This window comes from Saccopteryx leptura, chromosome 6 (genome assembly GCF_036850995.1).
Source record: "Saccopteryx leptura isolate mSacLep1 chromosome 6, mSacLep1_pri_phased_curated, whole genome shotgun sequence".
NCBI classification, from domain to species: domain Eukaryota; kingdom Metazoa; phylum Chordata; class Mammalia; order Chiroptera; family Emballonuridae; genus Saccopteryx; species Saccopteryx leptura.
In genome coordinates, this window is record NC_089508.1 from 27,230,094 (window position 1) to 27,248,933 (window position 18,840).

The 18,840-nt window shown below is 43.8% G+C and overlaps 1 protein-coding gene across 1 annotated transcript in view; it reads right to left on the bottom strand.

The window, feature by feature from the left end:
* Positions 1-6,025: 6,025 nt before the first annotated feature.
* The window catches only part of LIN52 (lin-52 DREAM MuvB core complex component), a 123,331-nt gene continuing 110,516 nt past the window's right edge, over positions 6,026-18,840 (bottom strand). Inside the window, exon 6 of the mRNA XM_066344233.1 lies at positions 6,026-8,198. Coding sequence (XP_066200330.1) covers positions 8,143-8,198 — 56 coding nt within the window. The 3' untranslated portion in view covers positions 6,026-8,142. The remainder of the gene's footprint in view (positions 8,199-18,840) is intronic.

Below are 18,840 nucleotides of genomic sequence, written 5' to 3' on the forward strand. Positions count from 1 at the left end.
GGTTCCTGGTTTGAAACCCGAGGTTGCCGGCTTGAGCGCAGGCTCATCGGCCTGAGTGGGGATTTTCAACATGATCCCAAGGCCACTGGCTTGAGCCCAAAAGTTGCTGGCTTAAACCCAAGGTTACTGTCTTGAGCCCAAGGTCACTGTCTTGAGCCCCCCTGGTCAAGGCACATATGAAAAGCAATCAATGAACAACTAAAGTGAAACAACTATAAGTTGATGCTTTTCATCTCTCTCCCTCCCTCTAAAAATAATAATAAAAATAAATAAATACATTGAATCCAGTTTTAAAAATATATCCATCAAGCCTTTATATAATGGGTAAGATATGCCACACACTGTTCTCAACAGTTGAAAGTATTAATTTAATTTCCAGAACTACCCTAGGGGTTAGGTGCCATTAGTGGACCCCACTTCATCAATGGGTAAACTAAGGCACAGAGAGGTTAAGCAATTTATCCAGAGTCACAGAGCTAGCAAATGGCAGAAACAAGATTTGACATAGGCAGCCTGACATCAGGGTCTACGCCCTTATCCATGGTGCCAGCCTGTCTCTTTAAAGTATTAATAGAAAAGGTCCTGAGGGCACTGAGGCTCAGAGAGAAGTAACTTCTACCAGCTTGTCCCTGTCTCTCTAAACACCCATGCTCCTGCTATACCTTAGAGCAGCAACTCCGCTGTGAACACTGAGGGTTGTGGCACAGTTCACCCTTTCTTTCTTTCTTTTTTTTTTTTTTTTTACATAGGCAGAGATAGACAGGGACAGACAGACAGGAACGGAGAGAGATGAGAAGCATCAATCATCAGTTTCTCGTTGCGACTTCTTAGTTGTTCATTGATTGCTTTCTCACATGTGCCTTGACCGTGGGCCTTCAGCAGCCCGAGTAACCCCTTGCTGGAGCCAGCGACCTAGGGTCTAAGCTGGTGAGCTCTTTGCTCAAGCCAGATGAGCCCGCGCTCAAGCTGGCGACCTCGGGGTCTCGAACCTGGGTCCTTCCGCATCCCAGTCCGACGCTCTATCCACTGCGCCACCACCTGGTCAGGCAGTTTATCCTTTCTTTCCACAAATTAGGCACCTAGTATGTGCCAGGTACTATTCTAAGTTCTGTTTATAACCAAAGATTCTATAGGAGACTGAACAAACTTAGATCAATTCTTTGATACCTCCCAAAAGTTATTTCAAAAGTCAGATCTTATCATTAACCTCTCTGTGTCTCAGATACATCTTAGGAAGATGGGAAAACAACAAAGCAACTCTGTCTGAGTACTTGAGTTTTCTAGCTCCTTGGATTCTAGATAAATAGAGTGTTTTCTGCTATCGGAAGCAACTTTCAGAAGCATCAAGTATAGACCAAAACAGAAAGCAGAGGACAGGATAAAGGATGAGAGTTTGTGTGAGTCCAACTCAGCTCAGAACTCAAGTTTAATTGAAATTCCAACTGCCACTCTCCCCTGCACTCCTTTGTCCCTGGCCGTGGCCAAGTTCAAGGCTATCTCCCCCCCTCCCCCAGTAATCCCCGTAATGGGCTGCAATCCTGGGGGAGCTGTTTCTGTTTATTAATGGCCGACCTCTGAGTCACATGGAGTGTAGCCAGTAGTGGCTTCTTGCCCTGGCAGCCAGCTGATGGGCCACTTTTCTCTTTTAAAGAAGGATTTTCCAGAAGAGAGAACAGGGATAGCAGGCGAGGGCTGTGGAAGAGCCAGAGACATAGAGGTGGTGGGGGCTGGAAGCGAGGCCCTCCAGGTCCTGAGCTCTTGGGAGTAGAATTCACGTGAGTGTAATCCTTGTGATCGCTCACTAGTTTATAGAACTTCAATGTGGTCCCAAGATGGTGCCATAGTTATGGCTGCCCATGATGCCATCATTGTAGACAGGTGGGAGAAGGGATGAGAAGACCAAAAGGGAATGATAGACAGAAGGTGGTGAATGAACAGGGCGAGGCAAATAGCAGAGAATGGGCTTCCCATGAGGGTTAGGAATTCTCAGGGCTTCAGACCCCATCTAAGGTGCTGGGACCAGGCTGTGCCCAGAGCAGTTCTCTCAAGCCAACTGCTTTTGCTTCTTAGAGTTGGAAAAACATTGCAGCAGCTGCTTGCTTGAAGACCCTATCCCTCGTTCCCTGCCCCTTCCCACATCTGTCCTCTGGTTAGAGTTGTGTGAAGCGGAAGACAATTTGGGGCTTATTAGTGTCCCAGGGAGACATGTAACTTGTGTTGCTGGGACCCAAACAGCAAGAGTCTTAGCGGCAAACTCCAGCCGAGAAAAGACTAAGGAATTGTCTCACCTAATTACAGGGAATGGCCCTCTTTGTGTTTGTGATTCAGTACGGTTGTCCGATCGCTTCTGATCGCTTTTCCCCATTTGCTGGCTCAGGCCACTCTGGAATTGTGCTAATTAGAAGAGAAATGGACAGAGTGATCCTGTCAGCCCTGGTTACTGGTGGGGACAAAGCGGAATATTATTCTGAGGCAGTGTTTTGTGAGGGCCCTTCTTGCAGCTCTCATTAGGAGGAAGAGGCCCACAGGAGGGAAGGTTCCGAATGCCTGGCCTGGCTAATGGAGCATTGGGGTGTTCATGTGCTAATTAACAGGCTCTGCCAGCCCCAGCCAACCAGGAGCCTCACGGTGGCACCTGGTGCCACCTGAGGCCCCCAACCACCCCTGCTCACGAAGGAAAAGTATTGGGCAAAGGGTGGGAAGGCCAGTAGCCTCTTTAGGCAGTCAGCACACATCCCCAAATGTCCCAAAGCCTCAATAGACAGGAAAATTCAGTTACAGGCCAGTTAGAACTCACAATCTTGGACAGACCACTGTTTGCCTACTCTCCCAGTGCAGGGCTGCTCTGGTGAAAAGAAGCCCATGCTAGGGTCAGGGAGCCTGCAGCTCTTAAAGGATAAAGAAAACCTGAAGTGGAGTTTGTGCAGAAGTTGCGAGCTGGTAAGAAACAACGTTATCCGACCCCTGGGACCATCTACCTTGGCCCACCTGCCAATTTCCCCCCTTGCTGCTCTGCCAGTTGACCTTCTTGTGATGCCTCAATCCTGGAGGAAATGAAAGGGGCCAACGCATCCCATCGGAAATGACCCTGCTTTTATTACAAAGCTCCTATGGAAATACAAACACCCTTCGGAAGCCACAGGGGCAATGGAGAAGGTATTGGAGCTAGAAGCTAGCTCCTAGAAGACAGAGGAGCTACAACAAGCTGCAGCTAGAGAACCCAAAATAAGGGGCAGTGAGCAAGTATCCATTTTAAAAATATGATAACTGGGTAACAAAGGTATGGAAAAATTAATGATGGCATTGTGATATCAATGCGATTGATATCCTGTGAGCTTTTAGAGCTTAAACAATGGCAGGAAAGCCAAGCAAATCAGCAGGCCTAAAATCGAGAGACAGAAATAAGCAAGAAGCAACGAGACTGTTGGTGAGAAGACTTAACAATTTAAAGATGTGCCTCCAAGTGCCAATGTGCTGCTTCTCAGGACAGCGCTGCTCACAGCCGACAGATGCACCACCAGGATGGGATTCAGAATGGCAAGGCAAAGGGAAAACAAATCTGTGGGCACATAGTAATCAGTTATGGAAAAAATAACCTCTAAAGGTTAAGAACATTCACATGCTGCCCCTTTCAGTAGGTCAGCCAGCCAGCCATGCTTCCCTCTATCACAGAAACCTGTGGTCTATCCAGATGTTTTCTTGAAAATCAGGGATGAGCCAATGATGCTTAGCAATTTGCTTTTCTTAAAATGGAAGGTTTTCTCTAAAAGGGCATGAATAGTTCTATCAGTGGGTGACAATGGTAGTACCGATGAACTTTCCTCTTCCCCCCCCTTTTTTTTTCATTTTTCTGAAGCTGGAAACGGGGAGGCAGTCAGACAGACTCCCGCATGCGCCCGACCGGGATCCACCCGGCATGCCCACCAGGGGGCGATGCTCTGCCCCTCCGGGGCGTTGCTCTGCTGCATCCAGAGCCATTCTAGCGCCTGAGGCAGAGGCCACAGAGCCATCCCCAGCGCCCGGGCCATCCCTGCTCCAATGGAGCCTCGCTGCGGGAGGGGAAGAGAGAGACAGAGAGGAAGGAGAGGGGGAGGGGTGGAGAAGCAAATGGGTGCCTCTCCTGTGTGCCCTGGCCGAGAATTGAACCCGGGACTCCTGCACGCCAGGCCGACGCTCTACCGCTGAGCCAACCGGCCAGGGCCTTTCCTCTTCCCTTTTTAAAAAAATTTAAATAAGAATGATTGACGTGAGCCCTGGCTGGGCAACCTCAGTGGATTGAGTGTTGTCCTGACACGCTGAGGTTGCGGGTTTGAGTCCCAGTGGGGGCACATGTGAAAGCAATCAATGAACGCACAGTTCAATGGAACTATTAATAAGTGGAATAATGAATAGATGCTTTTCTCTCATTCCCTCCCGCTCTTCTCTCTTCCCCCTCAAATCAATAGTTTTTTAAAATTTTAAAAATCTGTGGAAAAAAAAATTTAATTTAAAAAATTTATTGATTTGAGAGAGAAAAACATTATGCATTCATTAATTGACTCTTGTACAACCAGAGACTGAACCTGCAACCTTGGCTAATGGGAATGACGTTCTAACTAACTGAGCTACCAGGCAAGGGCCTCTAGTTCCTGAACAGAGTTGAAAAAAACTCATCCTAAGGATTTTAGTAGGTGGCTGAGAAACATTTGTTTTCAAACTATCAAATTTAACTGGAAGTCTGCACATATATAGGTTTCAACACCCCCCACCCCTCCCTTTCAAAGAAGACATTGAAGGAGGAACTAGGTGTAGGAGTCAGCCACAACCTCCAGCAGCTTATAATTTAGTAGGGCCATGAGACACGGACTCGGGTCTCTCCATGCAGGGTGGAGGCTGGTCGGTCACAGGCTGGTATACATAAAGGATGTAGGGCCTGACCTGTGGTGGCGCAGTGGATAAAGTGTCGACCTGGAAATGCTGAGGTCATCGGTTCGAAATCCTGGGCTTGCCTGGTCAAGGCACATATGGGAGTTGATGCTTCCAGCTCCTCCCCCCCTTCTCTCTCTCTTGTCTTTCCCCTCTCTCTCTCTCTCTGTCTCTCCCCCTCCTCTCTAAAATGAAAATAAATAAATAAATAAATAAATAAATAAATAAATAAATAATGCAGGAGTGCCAGGCAGGATGTTTCCAGCTCGGTCACCGGGGTTTATAGGAAGGACAGGTGTGATATGTATAAAGGGATGTGAGACTTTCCAGGAACTCAATGGCATGGGTGAAGGCACTCAAGTGGGGAGTTGGGGATGGTTCAGATGAACTGAACAGAGATTTCATGTTGGAGAGGAAGGAGACCAAAACAGAGGGTTAATTAGGATTACATGCAGAGTTTAAGATGCCAGGATGAGAGACCCAGACTTTGTTAGTAGACATGCGGAGGTAGCAAAGGTCTTTCAATACTGCTTTAGGGAGTGGGAGAGTAATGAGCCAGATGGCAGGTAGGACAGACTGGAGGTGAGGAGACCATGTAGTACAGGAATTGGGAACCTTCTTGGCTGAGAGAGCCATGAACGCCATATATTTTAAAATGTAATTCCGTGGCCTGACCTGTGGTGGCACAGTGGGATAAAGCGTCGACCTGGAACACTGAGGTTGCCGGTTTGAAACCTTGGGCTTGCCTGGTCAAGGCACACATGGGAGTTGATGCTTCCTGCTCCTCTCCCCTTCTCTCTCTCTCCCTCTCTTTCTCTCTCACTCCTCTCTCTCTAAAAATAAAAAAATAAAAAAAAAACGTAATTCCGTGAGAGCCATACAACGACCCGTGTACATTATGCATTATCCAATAAAAATTTGGTGTTGTCCCGGAGGACAGCTGTGATTGGCTCCAGCCACCCGCAACCATGAACATGAGCAGTAGGAAATGAATGGATTGTAATACATGAGAATGTTTTATATTTTTAACGTTATTATTTTTTTTATTAAAGATATGTCTGTGAGACAGATGCAGCCATCAAATGAGCCACATCTGGCTTGCGAGCCATAGGTTCCTGACCCCTGATGTAGTAGATGACCATGAAGCCCGACACCACCCACTGTGACAACAAGGGGAAAAGAGCAGATTATCTGTCATTATAGTTGCGCTTTCTGATGAGGTCTCTGCTTTAAGTATAAAACCTGGCCCTTTGAGGAAAAGCACACTCTCTTATAAAAGGGACATATTTATTATGATGACACAGACAACATCATATACAAAGTACAATCCTCTAATACCCTAAAATACATACATGCACACATTGTACATAGATTTATATTATCAATATAAAAACATATCATTAACATTTCTGAGGATGACAAATATAAAACCAATAAATATCTCAATTCTAAAACATCTACTTACATTAAGTGCTGGTGAATAAGATGACAATAAAAGAAAGAGGCCAAAGCAGACCAAAATCCAACTACATAGCTCCAGGTACTGACGAGCTGGTTTTGGGGAGATATCCCAATACACTCCCTATATTTCTCAATTTCCCCTTTTGATGTATCAATTCTCAAAAACAGAACAAAGGACGGATTTGATATTATGGCACAATTATTTTGTGCATAAACACACTCTTCAACCGTATTTAAGATAAAGGAATGTGATTAATTAGCTTAACTTAAAATCAAAGCCTCAGCCTAACCTCCCATATAGCATCCAAGTAGAATGCGTTCCTTCTTATACTCATCCTTTGCATCTTGTGTTCAATTTTTCCCTTCTTGCCAATAAGTAAAAGTGCATGAATGATCAAATGGCAGAAAAGAGAGAAAAATCCAACATTAATTCTGGCATGGGAAACAAGGTATGTAGAACACGGTCAGTGGACCAGTTATTAAACTGTATAGTGCTGCATCCTGCTGCAGATACTCAGAGCCAAACACTTGACCACAACTTTCCTTGTATCCAAACACCATCAGACTACTGCCACATGGATGTTCTTTTCATTAAGTTTAAGAAATCCTATGCATTTTTCAAACCATTGGAGACTGGGAGCTAGCTTATAAGACAAAAATATTGAAAATACGTATAATCAACATTTCCCACAGGCTAGATTTTCAGGCTGTAACACAGAGACAGATAATTGGCAAAGAGCTCCATAAGAGTTATATTTAAGTCAGGAAATTATCTTTTCTTTCCATGTGTGTGTTTCTGTCACATGGGTGAAATATCTGATATGTGCTGTGGAGGGGACGGGGTGGGGGGAACACTGTCACCACTCCACAACATACACATTCCTTTCAGGTCAATCAGAGTTTCTGATTTTTAATCAAATGGGAACTCCTACAGTCAATTCCCTTTTCCTACTTTCAGGCCACACTAACTGTCTTGCATTGAATCTGTAACAGATTAACTAGAATTCAAAAGTTTTTTCTGTCACCTTTAAATTGGTCTTGAGGTCTAGAATCCAATGCAACTTTGCATGGGCCAGTCACTACACAAGCTAATCCCAGGAGAGATGGGCACACAGGGTCCCCTTCCTGGGAGTCAGACTGGACGGTGGGGGCTGGGGGTGGGGAATGGAAGGCATTAGGGGATGGGGCTATCATGAGAGGTGTCAAATTTTAAAAGCAGGCATCTATTTCTAGAAGATTCTGGTTTCTGCAGCTGGGGATTCTTGGAACCTAGCTTCCACTGGAGAGTTCACAGGTCAAGCTGCATGGTCTGCTCCAGAATCGAATCAGTCTCTGGGCTCCTCGCATCATAAATACTTCCTAAGAGATCAAGTGCAACTCAAGATAGCCCATCCAATCACTGTCACAAAGGACTTTGCCATCACTGAATCAAATCAACTGTAAGATCTTGGGGCTCCTAAATCTTTTCCAGAAAGGAGAAAGCAGGACTTTGACCTTTAAGAATGGTATGCCCTTTGGTATTACAGACATCTGAGGTGGAGATGGTCAAAGCCTGGAAGTGGATTGAATAACTGCATGGATCCTGGGGTGGAACAGATTCTTCTCTTGCTGCCGAATGTCCTCAGAGGCGCAGAGTACCAGGAGCAGGGAGAGGGCCAGTCCTGGAGGTGCGCCCTCCAGCCTCTCGCCAGGAGCAGGGAGGCGTGCGTCATCAGAGCGGCACTGGGACGGGAGCCTAGTTCCAGCCCCCTGGGACGTCCTGTCCACAAGCTGCTGCTACTTCTTGGGTTTCTCTAGAATGTTGAGGAATTTCCCCCGTGTCATCTCTCTGGCTGAAATCACAAAGCAAACGAAAATTCAATGAAGACCTCAAACTCTGAAAAAAGAATCATAGGAAGATTTAATTTAAAAATGCAGATTAATTACATTGTACACAGGGAACTATAATAGATTCTATCTGTTATGAGAGGTGTAGAATGGGAACTCCTACAAATCACAAACCTCCAAAAAGGGAGAAAACCACTACTGACAACTAAAACTGTACAAAATTGTTCTGAAGTTGGCAATGGCCGTCAGCTCAGCCACAGGCCCGCTGGGGAAGACTTTATCATCCACCCTTAAAAAATCACTAGGGAATACCCCCAAAACCTATCTCTCTCTCAAGGATGTAACCTAATACTCATGTTCACTATCTCAGGGGGTTTGCTTTTGGAGGCTAAAATCCAACCAAAATTACAGTCTTCTCTGGGTTGTTGGTCTCTGGATATTTATAATCTCAAATCAAAATTAGAGATCATTTACGCCATCCGCAGTGGTAGTCCCTGGATACCGTAATATACTGGCGTTTATAGTCCCTCCGTGCGGTTCATCTGTGGACGGAGTCATAAAGCAGGGTTTATAGAGCTTTGGTCTTCTCTCTCTTGGCATTGTCAGTCCTTAGATATTTAATATAGCCAGGCAAGGTTTATGCGTCTTTCTCTGACTTTCAGCACCATCAATCTTTGAATGCTGTAGTTACAAGAGTTTATACAGCTACTTTCCTACATATGAGGCTCCGAAATGAAAGTAAAACATTTCCCAATTATGAGGGTCACCCCAGGAGCCCCTCGTTTTAGCTGTGTCAAGCAAATTCTCAAAAATCGTATGTAGCCTAAAACCCCCTTCATCCTCACCCCCACATGACTATCTTTTCAGATCTCTGAAATGGAAGTTTCCGATGGCTTGCCCTGGAGGCCAGAAGGCTCTGGAATCATGCAGTGGACACACAGCAGGATGTGGTCTATGGCCTCCAAAGGACATGTCTCCATCTTGGCCAAAGGAGGAAGGTGGCTAGGGAGGCTCCTGTGGGATGAGGGGGACCTTTGCCCTGGCCTCCATGCTGTTTTTCCCAAGTCCAGAGCAAACAGTGCCCGAGGAATGGGCTTCCACTCCCCACCCCTGACCTAAATGTAACACAGTTCCTGGTTAATTTGTACAATGAAGAAATAATACAAACTCTGCAACTGCAGGAAAACTTTTGGTAAATGCAGTCTAGATGCATTCCCTATCTTTCACAAGTTCCTGAGCTCCAACAATGAGAAAGGAAATCCTGTTAACTAGGGAAGGAAGTCTCAGTGCACGGTCTAGCTCCACGCGCCTACCTCACCCTGTCTCAGATCGAACTGATCATCCCTTCCTTGGTGGATTTATACCAAACCCTACAGATACAAAGCTCCCATCAGGTTTGCAATTACTTGTTTTTATACTTGTTTTCCTCTACTGAAGTGTAAAAACAGAGGGCAGAGATTGTTTCATTATTCTTACATCAACAGCACCTAGCATAGTGCTAGATCTAGCATCTGTTGAATACATGTTGGCTGGATGAATGATGATATACAAAAGAGGATCACAACAAAGTGAGTTTCTTCCCTTCCACAGACAAATAATAAGATTTGTTAGACTGACCGGTGGTAGTGCAGTGGATAGATTGTTGACCTCAGACGCTGAGGTCCCAGGTTCAAAACCCTGAGGTCAATTGGCTTGAGCACAGGCTCGCTGGCTTGAGCCCCCTGGTCAAGGCATGTATGAGAAGCAATCAATAAACAACTAAAATGCCACAACTATGAGCTGATACTTCTCATCTCTCTCCCTCCTATCTCTCTCTCTCTCTCAAACACACACACACACACACCCCAGACTTGTTAGTGACCCTTGGTGCAACAATCTCTATATTGTGGGGTTCTTTTTAAATTTACCTTGCTTTTTAATTTAATTTTTTTTTAGTTTATTCATTTTTAGAGAGAAGAGAGAGAGGAGAGAGAGAGACTGGGGGGAAGAGCTGGAAGCATCAACTCCCACATGCGCCTTGACCAGGCAAGCCCAGGGTTTCGAACCGGCGACCTCAGCATTTCCAGGTCGATGCTTTATCCACTGCGCCACCACAGGTCAGGCCTTACCTTGCTTTTTTAGCAAGAAAAATAATTTCCCTTGATGGAAACACTGCCAGATTAATGGAGAGACTGGGGAGGAACAGGCAGATAAGGACTAACTACCCTGGAGGAAATCCAGATAGGTGGGTACTTGACGCAGTGGGAGGCCACTCTGTAAAGTACATGATTTTCTAACCATTTTGCTGTACACCTGCAACTGATACAGAACAATGCTGAATGTAAACTGTAACTGATAAATACATTAAAAAATTTTTTTCTTGCCCATGGGAGGCAGCATGATGTCTTTTGGAGCACACATGATTGGAACTCAGTTTAAGTCCCAATTGTAGCATTTTACAGGTGGGTGACATCATGAGCTGTGTATGAGCCTCAGTTTCTTCAACTGTGAATATTAACGCCACCTGCCCTGACCTTTTGGAGATTCAGCAATGAACACGCTCGGTACAGTGGTATCATGAACACAGATCTTTCAGGAGGGTAAGTGGCCTGCTGCTTCTCTTGTACTCAGTATTTCCTGAGTGAATAAATGAATTAACCATGATAAGGGAGTCTAGGAATCTCAACAATCCCATTCCTTGGAATCCTTTCCTTCAACCTAATCCTATAGATGTTGACTTGCACTTTTGGCCTGAGTGGGTCTCATCACTTATTTCTGCTGAATAAATTTTCTGCCTACTTGCCAGTGCTTAGAAAGGACCCTAAGCACAACCTGGCTAGAAGCAGGTGCTCTGGAAACCAGGCCTGGGTAACACAAAACTCTGCTGGAAAGAACAGAGCCTTGTTCCAGAAATCCTGGCCCAGGACCACTCTACTGATCTTACTAATTGTTGCTGCCTGCAGCCCTTTAGATTTCCCAATTCTTTATTTTTCCCCCAAATGGAAGAATAATCCAAGATTTTAAGACTTAAGATTTTAAAAGACTCAGTCTATTCAAGGGACCAAAAGGATTTAAAAGGAAAAATAAATGGATATTCCAAAGTCTCTCAGTGGCAAGCTCTCCTTGAATTTAACCAATCCTTTTTAACAACCCCTTTTCCACTCAATCATTCCTCCCCCTTCAACCTAATCTAAGTACACAGAACTGCAGGAAACCACTGTAAAAGTAGAAGTAATTCAAAAGACATCATCTTCTACATGGGAGGGGAGAAAGTTTTCCTATTCGCCAGTCCTATATAGGAGATATACGAATTTGTGACATAGTTGCTCCCTAAAAGAGGGCTGTGCCCTATAAATCACACCCTCAGCACCAACCCCTTTTCGTGCACAGAGAAATTGCTGTGGGTCAGGGGCTGCTCCAGAGCATGTGCCCTCCTGCTCCGTTGTCATCAGAGATGTTAACATCGCTGATTAATTCACATACCCCTTATTTTATTCCTCATTTCTTTATCCTTGCTCTCCTGCAGTGTAAAGATTCTTACCAACCTGATATAGTAATCACTGCCTGCTAACCGCACCCCCCCAAACCTAGTGAAATTGTTTAGTGATGCCAACCGCGCTTTTAATTTGCAAGACATCAGACACAGAGGTAATTTATACCAACATCTGTTCAGTTTTGACTTCTGAAACAAACTCGCACATGCTGCTACAAAATCCCATTAGGAGTATGGAGACAGCCTTCTGCTACTATTTTTGTATACTTCAATACACACTCTCACACACACACGCGCATACATGCATGCATGCACACACACCCCTGGCCGTACAGTAGGGTTTTATATGTAAACGCACTTTACTAAAAAGTTCCCACCAAGGATTTCAAATCCATCCGGGGAAAAACCTTTCGAGATGTCTATGGTTTGCTTACAGAAGAGAGGAAGGTGTTTCTATTTCCCCCTGACTAGGTCCATCCCTTCTTCCCAGTAGTTACAGCTTGCTGTACTTCCTGAATTAATGGCCGGGGTGAGGTCACACATTCCTCAGTTTGGCACTTCCAGTTTCTTCCTTTTCTCCTTTTTTTCCCCTACAATGTGCTTGAAGACAATCCTAGAAACAGTAAAATGGCTAGAGAGAGTTTTATCTAGAATCAATACAATTTCTTAACTATTTTCTAATTCTGGATTAATTCTCTAGGATTATAGGTTCAACAGGAAGGCAACACTGCCACCACACTCTAATAACTAGGGGTCCATAGGTCATCAGGTACCACAGTGTATGCTGTGCAGGAACGAAGCATGACCTCCATGTGGCCATGATTTACAGGCCTGTGCAGTGCAGGACTGTAAACTGAGAAAGCCCCAACAGACTGTCACCATGGGGGGGACATGGGAATTGCTGCAGAGTGTGGGAGATAGGACCACTTGTACACATTTAAAGGCAGCAAATATATAGATAAACTACAATCAACTTCCATGTTTATGCTGTTTCTATTACCCCCTTCGTGGTTTCCCTAGGACTGTCAGGTTCATGGCAGCTGTAAATACCTGGGCATACTTAGAGAGGTCAAGGCTGAAGGGAGGTCTAATCCTGCTTGCTGTGAAGGTGGTGTGTAGTTTAATATAACGTCTTCTTTAGACTCTCCAATTCCTCCATCCTACATTTAGCCTTGCCTCTGGCTCCCTTTCCACAATGACTATCCCCAAACTGCCTTCTCTGCAGTAAATTTCCTGGTGGCTGGTTGAAAAAGATTCAGTGGTACAGATTGATTTCTCACCGGCCAGGGGATGAGGGATTACCAGAGGACCCTGGTTAACGAGATTGGGTGCAGAGTCTCTCACGAGACCAGCCCTCTCTGCCAGGGCTTTGCACCTTTCGCCCATGACATATGGGTTTCATTACGGAAAGATTTTCTAGATTATAACTTTGAGGCAATTGCCCGATAAAATTCTGCTTGACTTTAATGTAGGGAACAATGTAAAGATTAAGTAACTTTTAATAAAATGGAAGAAACTCATAATGTTTGGTTTTCAATCCCAATACAAACTACTTTAAATATTTCTGTGTCTCAATATAATGAAAAACATTAGCAAGATGGAGAAGAGTTAAGTCCTTTCCACTGATTCCCGCACATCCCAAAAAGCAACAACAGTTTATCTTTGGGAGACTCCAATATGAGTGGCCAGGAAACAAAGGAGACAGTGGAGAGAGCAGGGCTTTTAGCATTAGACAGGCTTGGATTTGAACCCAGCTCCTACACTTAGCTACCACGAAGGCAAGGCTCTAAGTTGTCTTTCTTTCCTTTTTTATGCAGTGTCTCATTCTGATTTTAAAAATTGAATTACTAGAGTGACACTGGTTAATAAAATTACATAGATTTAAGGTACATGATTCCACAGTATATCATCTGTACACTGCACCATGCGAAGCCATCTTTTTAAGCTTCAGTTTCCTCATCTGTTCAATACAGAATTAATACAAAGGTCACATAGGCATTTGGTAAATGTTAGCTAATGTATAATCATCTCTTTCATTTCAAACAAGAAGTTGATTAAATTAAAGATTTTATTTATTGATTTTACAGGGTTGGGGAGGAGGAAGAAGTATCAACTCATTGTTGCTTCACTTCATTGTTCATTACTTGATGGTTATATGAGACTTGACCAGGCAAGCCCAGGGTTTTGAACTGCTAACCTCAGTGTTCCAGGTCGAGGCTCTACCCACTGTACCATCAGAGGCCAGGCAAACAAGAAGTTTATTTAAGCAACAAGATACCTGGGAAAACTATCTAGGGTTCATTTCTTTTACAGTAATTTATCCCTACATAAAGACATATTGTCCTACACGTCATAGTTATATATAAAAGTTATAGGATTGTCTTTGGTTTCACATGATAAATAAAAAACATTAAAAAATTCTCCAGTTGAGCCTGACCAGGTGGTGGCGCAGTGGACAGAGTGTCAGCCTGGGACGCAGAGGACCCACATTCAAAACACTGAGGACACCGGCTTGAGCGCGGGCTCACCAGCTTGAGCGCGGGATCGTAGACATGATGTCAGGGTCACTGGCTTGAGCCAAAGGTCATTGGCTTGAGCAAGGGGTCACTCACTCTGCTGTAGCCCCCTGGTCAAGGCACATATGAGAAAGCAATCAATGAACAATTAAGGAGCTGCAACGAAGAAGAATTGATGCTTCTTATCTCTCTCCCTTCCTATCTGCCCCTCTGTTCCTGTCACCAAAAAAATAAAATAAATAAAAAAAAATAAAAATTCTCCAGTTGAACACGGTTTGCAAGAAATTTTTCTTATTTTTTTATTAAACAGCAAAAGCAAAATACTTCCTGGCATATGAAAAGTAAGAGCTGAATGAGCATGCCGCTAACGGAGAAAGGGGTGCTTTCACAGAACCACTATTTTCCCCATCCCACATCAATCTGATGTGGCTCAAACGTACCATAAGCTAGTTAAAAATAAAAAAAGCAATATGCTTAGGCAGACATACCAGTTACTTTATGTAAAATAAAGAGGGAAACGAAAGAAGAGAGAAATCTATACTACAGTAGTCAGGTTGTGCTGGAACCAAATTGTGGTTTCCTAACCGAGCACATCTTCTTGGTCTGGAGGCGCAGGGTTCTGCAGGAAGCAGCAGGTTTCCCTTTGCAGTAGACACCTGTCTGCTGCTGGGACACACTGACTACCATCAAATGCTACTTTCAACTGTGTGGGTGTGTCTGTGTCTGTCTCACTGGTTCGATTGGCTGTCCATCAAATTGAAATCTGACCTACCTCACTGATAAACCTTGACGATCACAATAGGCCTTCATTAGTTTACTAAGTGGAACGTGCTTTATTTATTTATTTATTTGATATTAGAGAGAGGGAGAGAGAGAACAGGAGAGAGACAGGAACATCTGTTTCTGTATGTGCCCTGACTGGGGATTGAACCAGCAACCTCTGCGCTTCAGGATGATGCTCCAAACAACTGAGCTATCTGCCCAGGGCATAAGTAGAACATGCTCTTAATCTTAAACCACACCACAGAACTATCCTGCCCCACCATCTTCAAATTAATATGATATGACCATTGCTCTTAGTCCTGACCCCTTCCCTGGGGTCTTCATTGGCCATGGTGAGCACTGGGGTCCCCTCAGCTGCTGCTTCACCAGACGTCCCAGGTCCTCACTAAATGAGCACAAAGCAGCACCACTGTTTATTTATTTTTAGAGAGAGACAAGGAGAGAGGAAGGAGAGAGAGGAAGAAGCATCAACTCATAGTTGTATCATTTTTAGCTGTTCATCGTTTGCTTCTCCCATGTGCCTTGACAGGGTTGGGGCGCAGCTCAAGCCAAGCCAGTGATCCCTTGCGATCATATTGATGACCCCTTGCTCACACCAGCAACCCTGCACTCAAGTTGGCGTGTCTGCACTTAAGCTAGAGACCTTAGGGTTTTGAACCAGGGTCCTCATGAGTCCCGGGTTGATATTCTATCCACTGTGTCACCACCGGTCAGACTGAACTACTTACTTAAAAAAAAAAAAAGCTCAAATGCAAAACAAATGGAAACCTGAGTGACGTGCGCCTGTCACACATACACTCTGGAGGAGCAAGCCTGCTGGAGTAACACTGGGGACTAGCTCGAGGCCGCTGCCTTCCTTAACTACAGCAGCTGCTTCCAGCAAAAAGAAACCCAACATCCTAGTTAGTTTAATATAAATCAGTCTGTTAAAAAGCTGTTCATTTAGGCCTGACCTGTGGTGGCGCAGTGGATAAAGCGTCGACCTGGAAACGCTGAGGTTGCTGGTTCGAAACCTTGGGCTTGCCTGGTCAAGGCACATATGGGAGTTGATGCTTCCAGCTCCTCCCCCCTTCTCTCTCTCTGTCCTCTCTCTCCCTCTCTGTTTCTCTCTCTCCTCTCTAAAAATGAATAAATAAAAAAAATAAATTAATAAAAAAAAGCTGTTCATTTAAATAGCTTCATAGAAGATACATTGTAGAAATGATGCCATTTGTTATGATCATGGTTTTGACTCTTTAAAAGTTACTTTTTGGTCCTTGAAACCTTGAATGAATTCTAGTAACTGTAACACAGGGATCTCCTAGTCATCACTGAGTGTTGTGCAGAAGAAAAGCATGAAGGGGTGGATAAATAGTTAAGTTAGTGTCACAAAGAGTGCCTACTGTGTACCAGATATTAGGGAAGATTAAAATAATTTGGAAGTGGCCTTTAAGAGGGGGCTAGCTCTTCACAGGTATTTTGGTGGATTGGAGAACAAAAGGGAACTAAAGTGATTTATAATGCTGATTTCTCTCTCACAGGAAGGTGAAGTTTTGCCGAAGCTCTGGCGCAGGGCCAGAGAACAGCAAGCCGTCCAGGGCAGCCTGCCAGACGGAGCTTCTTCACGCGCTCCAGTTCCGACCTCTGCACAAAACGTACTACTCAGCGATCGATAATTCAAGTCAAGGACTAAGCACTTTTTAATGCCTCTACTATGAGGGCAGCTGGCGCTGGTGTCATTGTCAAGAGCAGAAGATGCTGTGAACTGAGCGTGCTGTCACTGGATGAGGAGGGGTCTCTTGGAGCCTCATTCAGGTTTGGTGGCCCTCAGAAGGTGGTGTAATTGTAATAAAGTCTACTGACAAACACGTGACAGTCTTTGGTAAAAAATCTCACTTTTCTCTAAAATAAATAAAATAGCATTTGAAGGTAAGCAGAATAGCCTCTAGGCTTTTGCCTAAAGTTCTTCAGACATAAGCATTTCAAAAAGAAGACTGAAATATCTGAGAAAAGAAGAGTCGGGATGCTATACCTGTGACTAAACTGTCATAGACTATCAAAATCTTCGTCCTCAAGAATTCTCAAAACCGCCTTTTTGGGGCACACTTTCCAGATTCCCTTTATATTGGGTATCTTGTCTAACAGAACTCTTTCTTCCAAAATAGTGGTATGGCTAAGAAAAGTGAATTCAGAGAAAGATAATTTTAAAAGAAATTTATCTGTTGATTTTAGAGAGAGAGGAAAGAGAGAGAGCAAAAACACTGACTTGCTGTTACACTTATTCATGCACCCACCGGGTGACGTCTGCCTGTATGTGCCCTGACCGGGGATCAAACCTACAACCTTGGTTCTATCTATCCGAGCTATCCAACCTGGCCAGGGCAAGATAATTTTATATCAAACATTTTTTTCTTCCATTCACAGTAAGGCCCATTACCAAAGAATGTTTTATCCAAGAAGTAATATAAAAAAGAAAAGCCAGGACTCAACGTACAGGTAAACAAACTTGGACAGTTTCAATATGGAAAATAATTTTAATGGCTTTTCACACAGAAAAAAAAAAAAGGACAGAAATATCTAGCCAACAGATTTATTCTCAGAATATAAAACATCAAGCGGGAACATAAAATATGGGGAGTGTCAGCCATGATGCCTGAAGATTGAAAGCAGAAGTAGAAGGATCTTAATTGTCAGGCATTTGAAAAATGGGGTATTGAGGTGAAGCCTGTGTTTCTCCATCCACTCTCCTTGCCCTGCCTTCTTTTAAGAGCAAAACAGGACTAGATTTCAAATATTCAGTCCTTTTTATCATCCTTCTCTCTACTAAAAAACAAAAACAACAAACCCCAAAGATGTGTTCTGGACAAGAGAACTAACAATTTCTTATTTGTATTTTGTTGTCTTTTCAGAGGGCCTCACAGGCCTACTCAGTTTCACTTGGTTCCCTTTTCAAGGGTAAACACAACTGACTGAAAGGCAATGAGATCAAAGCAATGGATTAATACTCTTGGGGCGAGAACTTTTATTAAATACTCATAAATTTGTGTAGAACATTCATGCTTCAGGGCCTTTACATAGTAATACATCGTGGTGAGACACTTTATTATGACCAAAGGCTAGTAGCTTCACAGTCTTAATTTCCTCATCCATAAAGTGAGAACAGCAATAATAATCTATCATGTAAGGTTAAGATAGAACAACAATTAGTCATAGAGATTTGATCATTACAAAAACCATTTTGCCCCAAATTAGATATTTTATCCATACGCTAGATTCCACTCTCAGAAAAATCAGACCAAGTTCACAGCTTAGATAATTTTAAATGACTTGCATATTAAGAATTTTCCTGCTTAGACCATCCCCACCTCACGGTGCTGGCAGTAGCTAAAGTCTATGGAAGAGGAAGGCCCAGTCTTCTTGACCCCCAGGGAAGGCAAAGAGTTACATCTTCACACTGAGAAGCCAATAAAAACCTCTCTTGATTATAATTTAGATAAGAACCACTGGATTGAATAATAATGTCTGAAACTCCCCTGGCTGTTTCACCTTGAGATGTCCATCACTGGGTTAAACATGATGCTAATTGCATTTGGATTGATTAATTTCTCTCACTCCTGTCTATTCGAATAACGCTTAACAAAATAATCATAGCACCCAGAGCCAAATCTTTTCCGTCAAAGGAATGAAGCCATCAGAACAGGCAGAGATGAAAGAAATGAAGATGACCCGTAATTACTGCTACGGTGATATCATTACCATATTATACAAAATGAGTCTGTGGGGGGGAGTGGAGGGAGGAGGGACTGAAATTATTATTTCTTTTAATGGAACCCTACAATCTAAGAATACAGATTTGACATCAAGTGAAACACACAGAAATATAGAACTTTAAAAAAC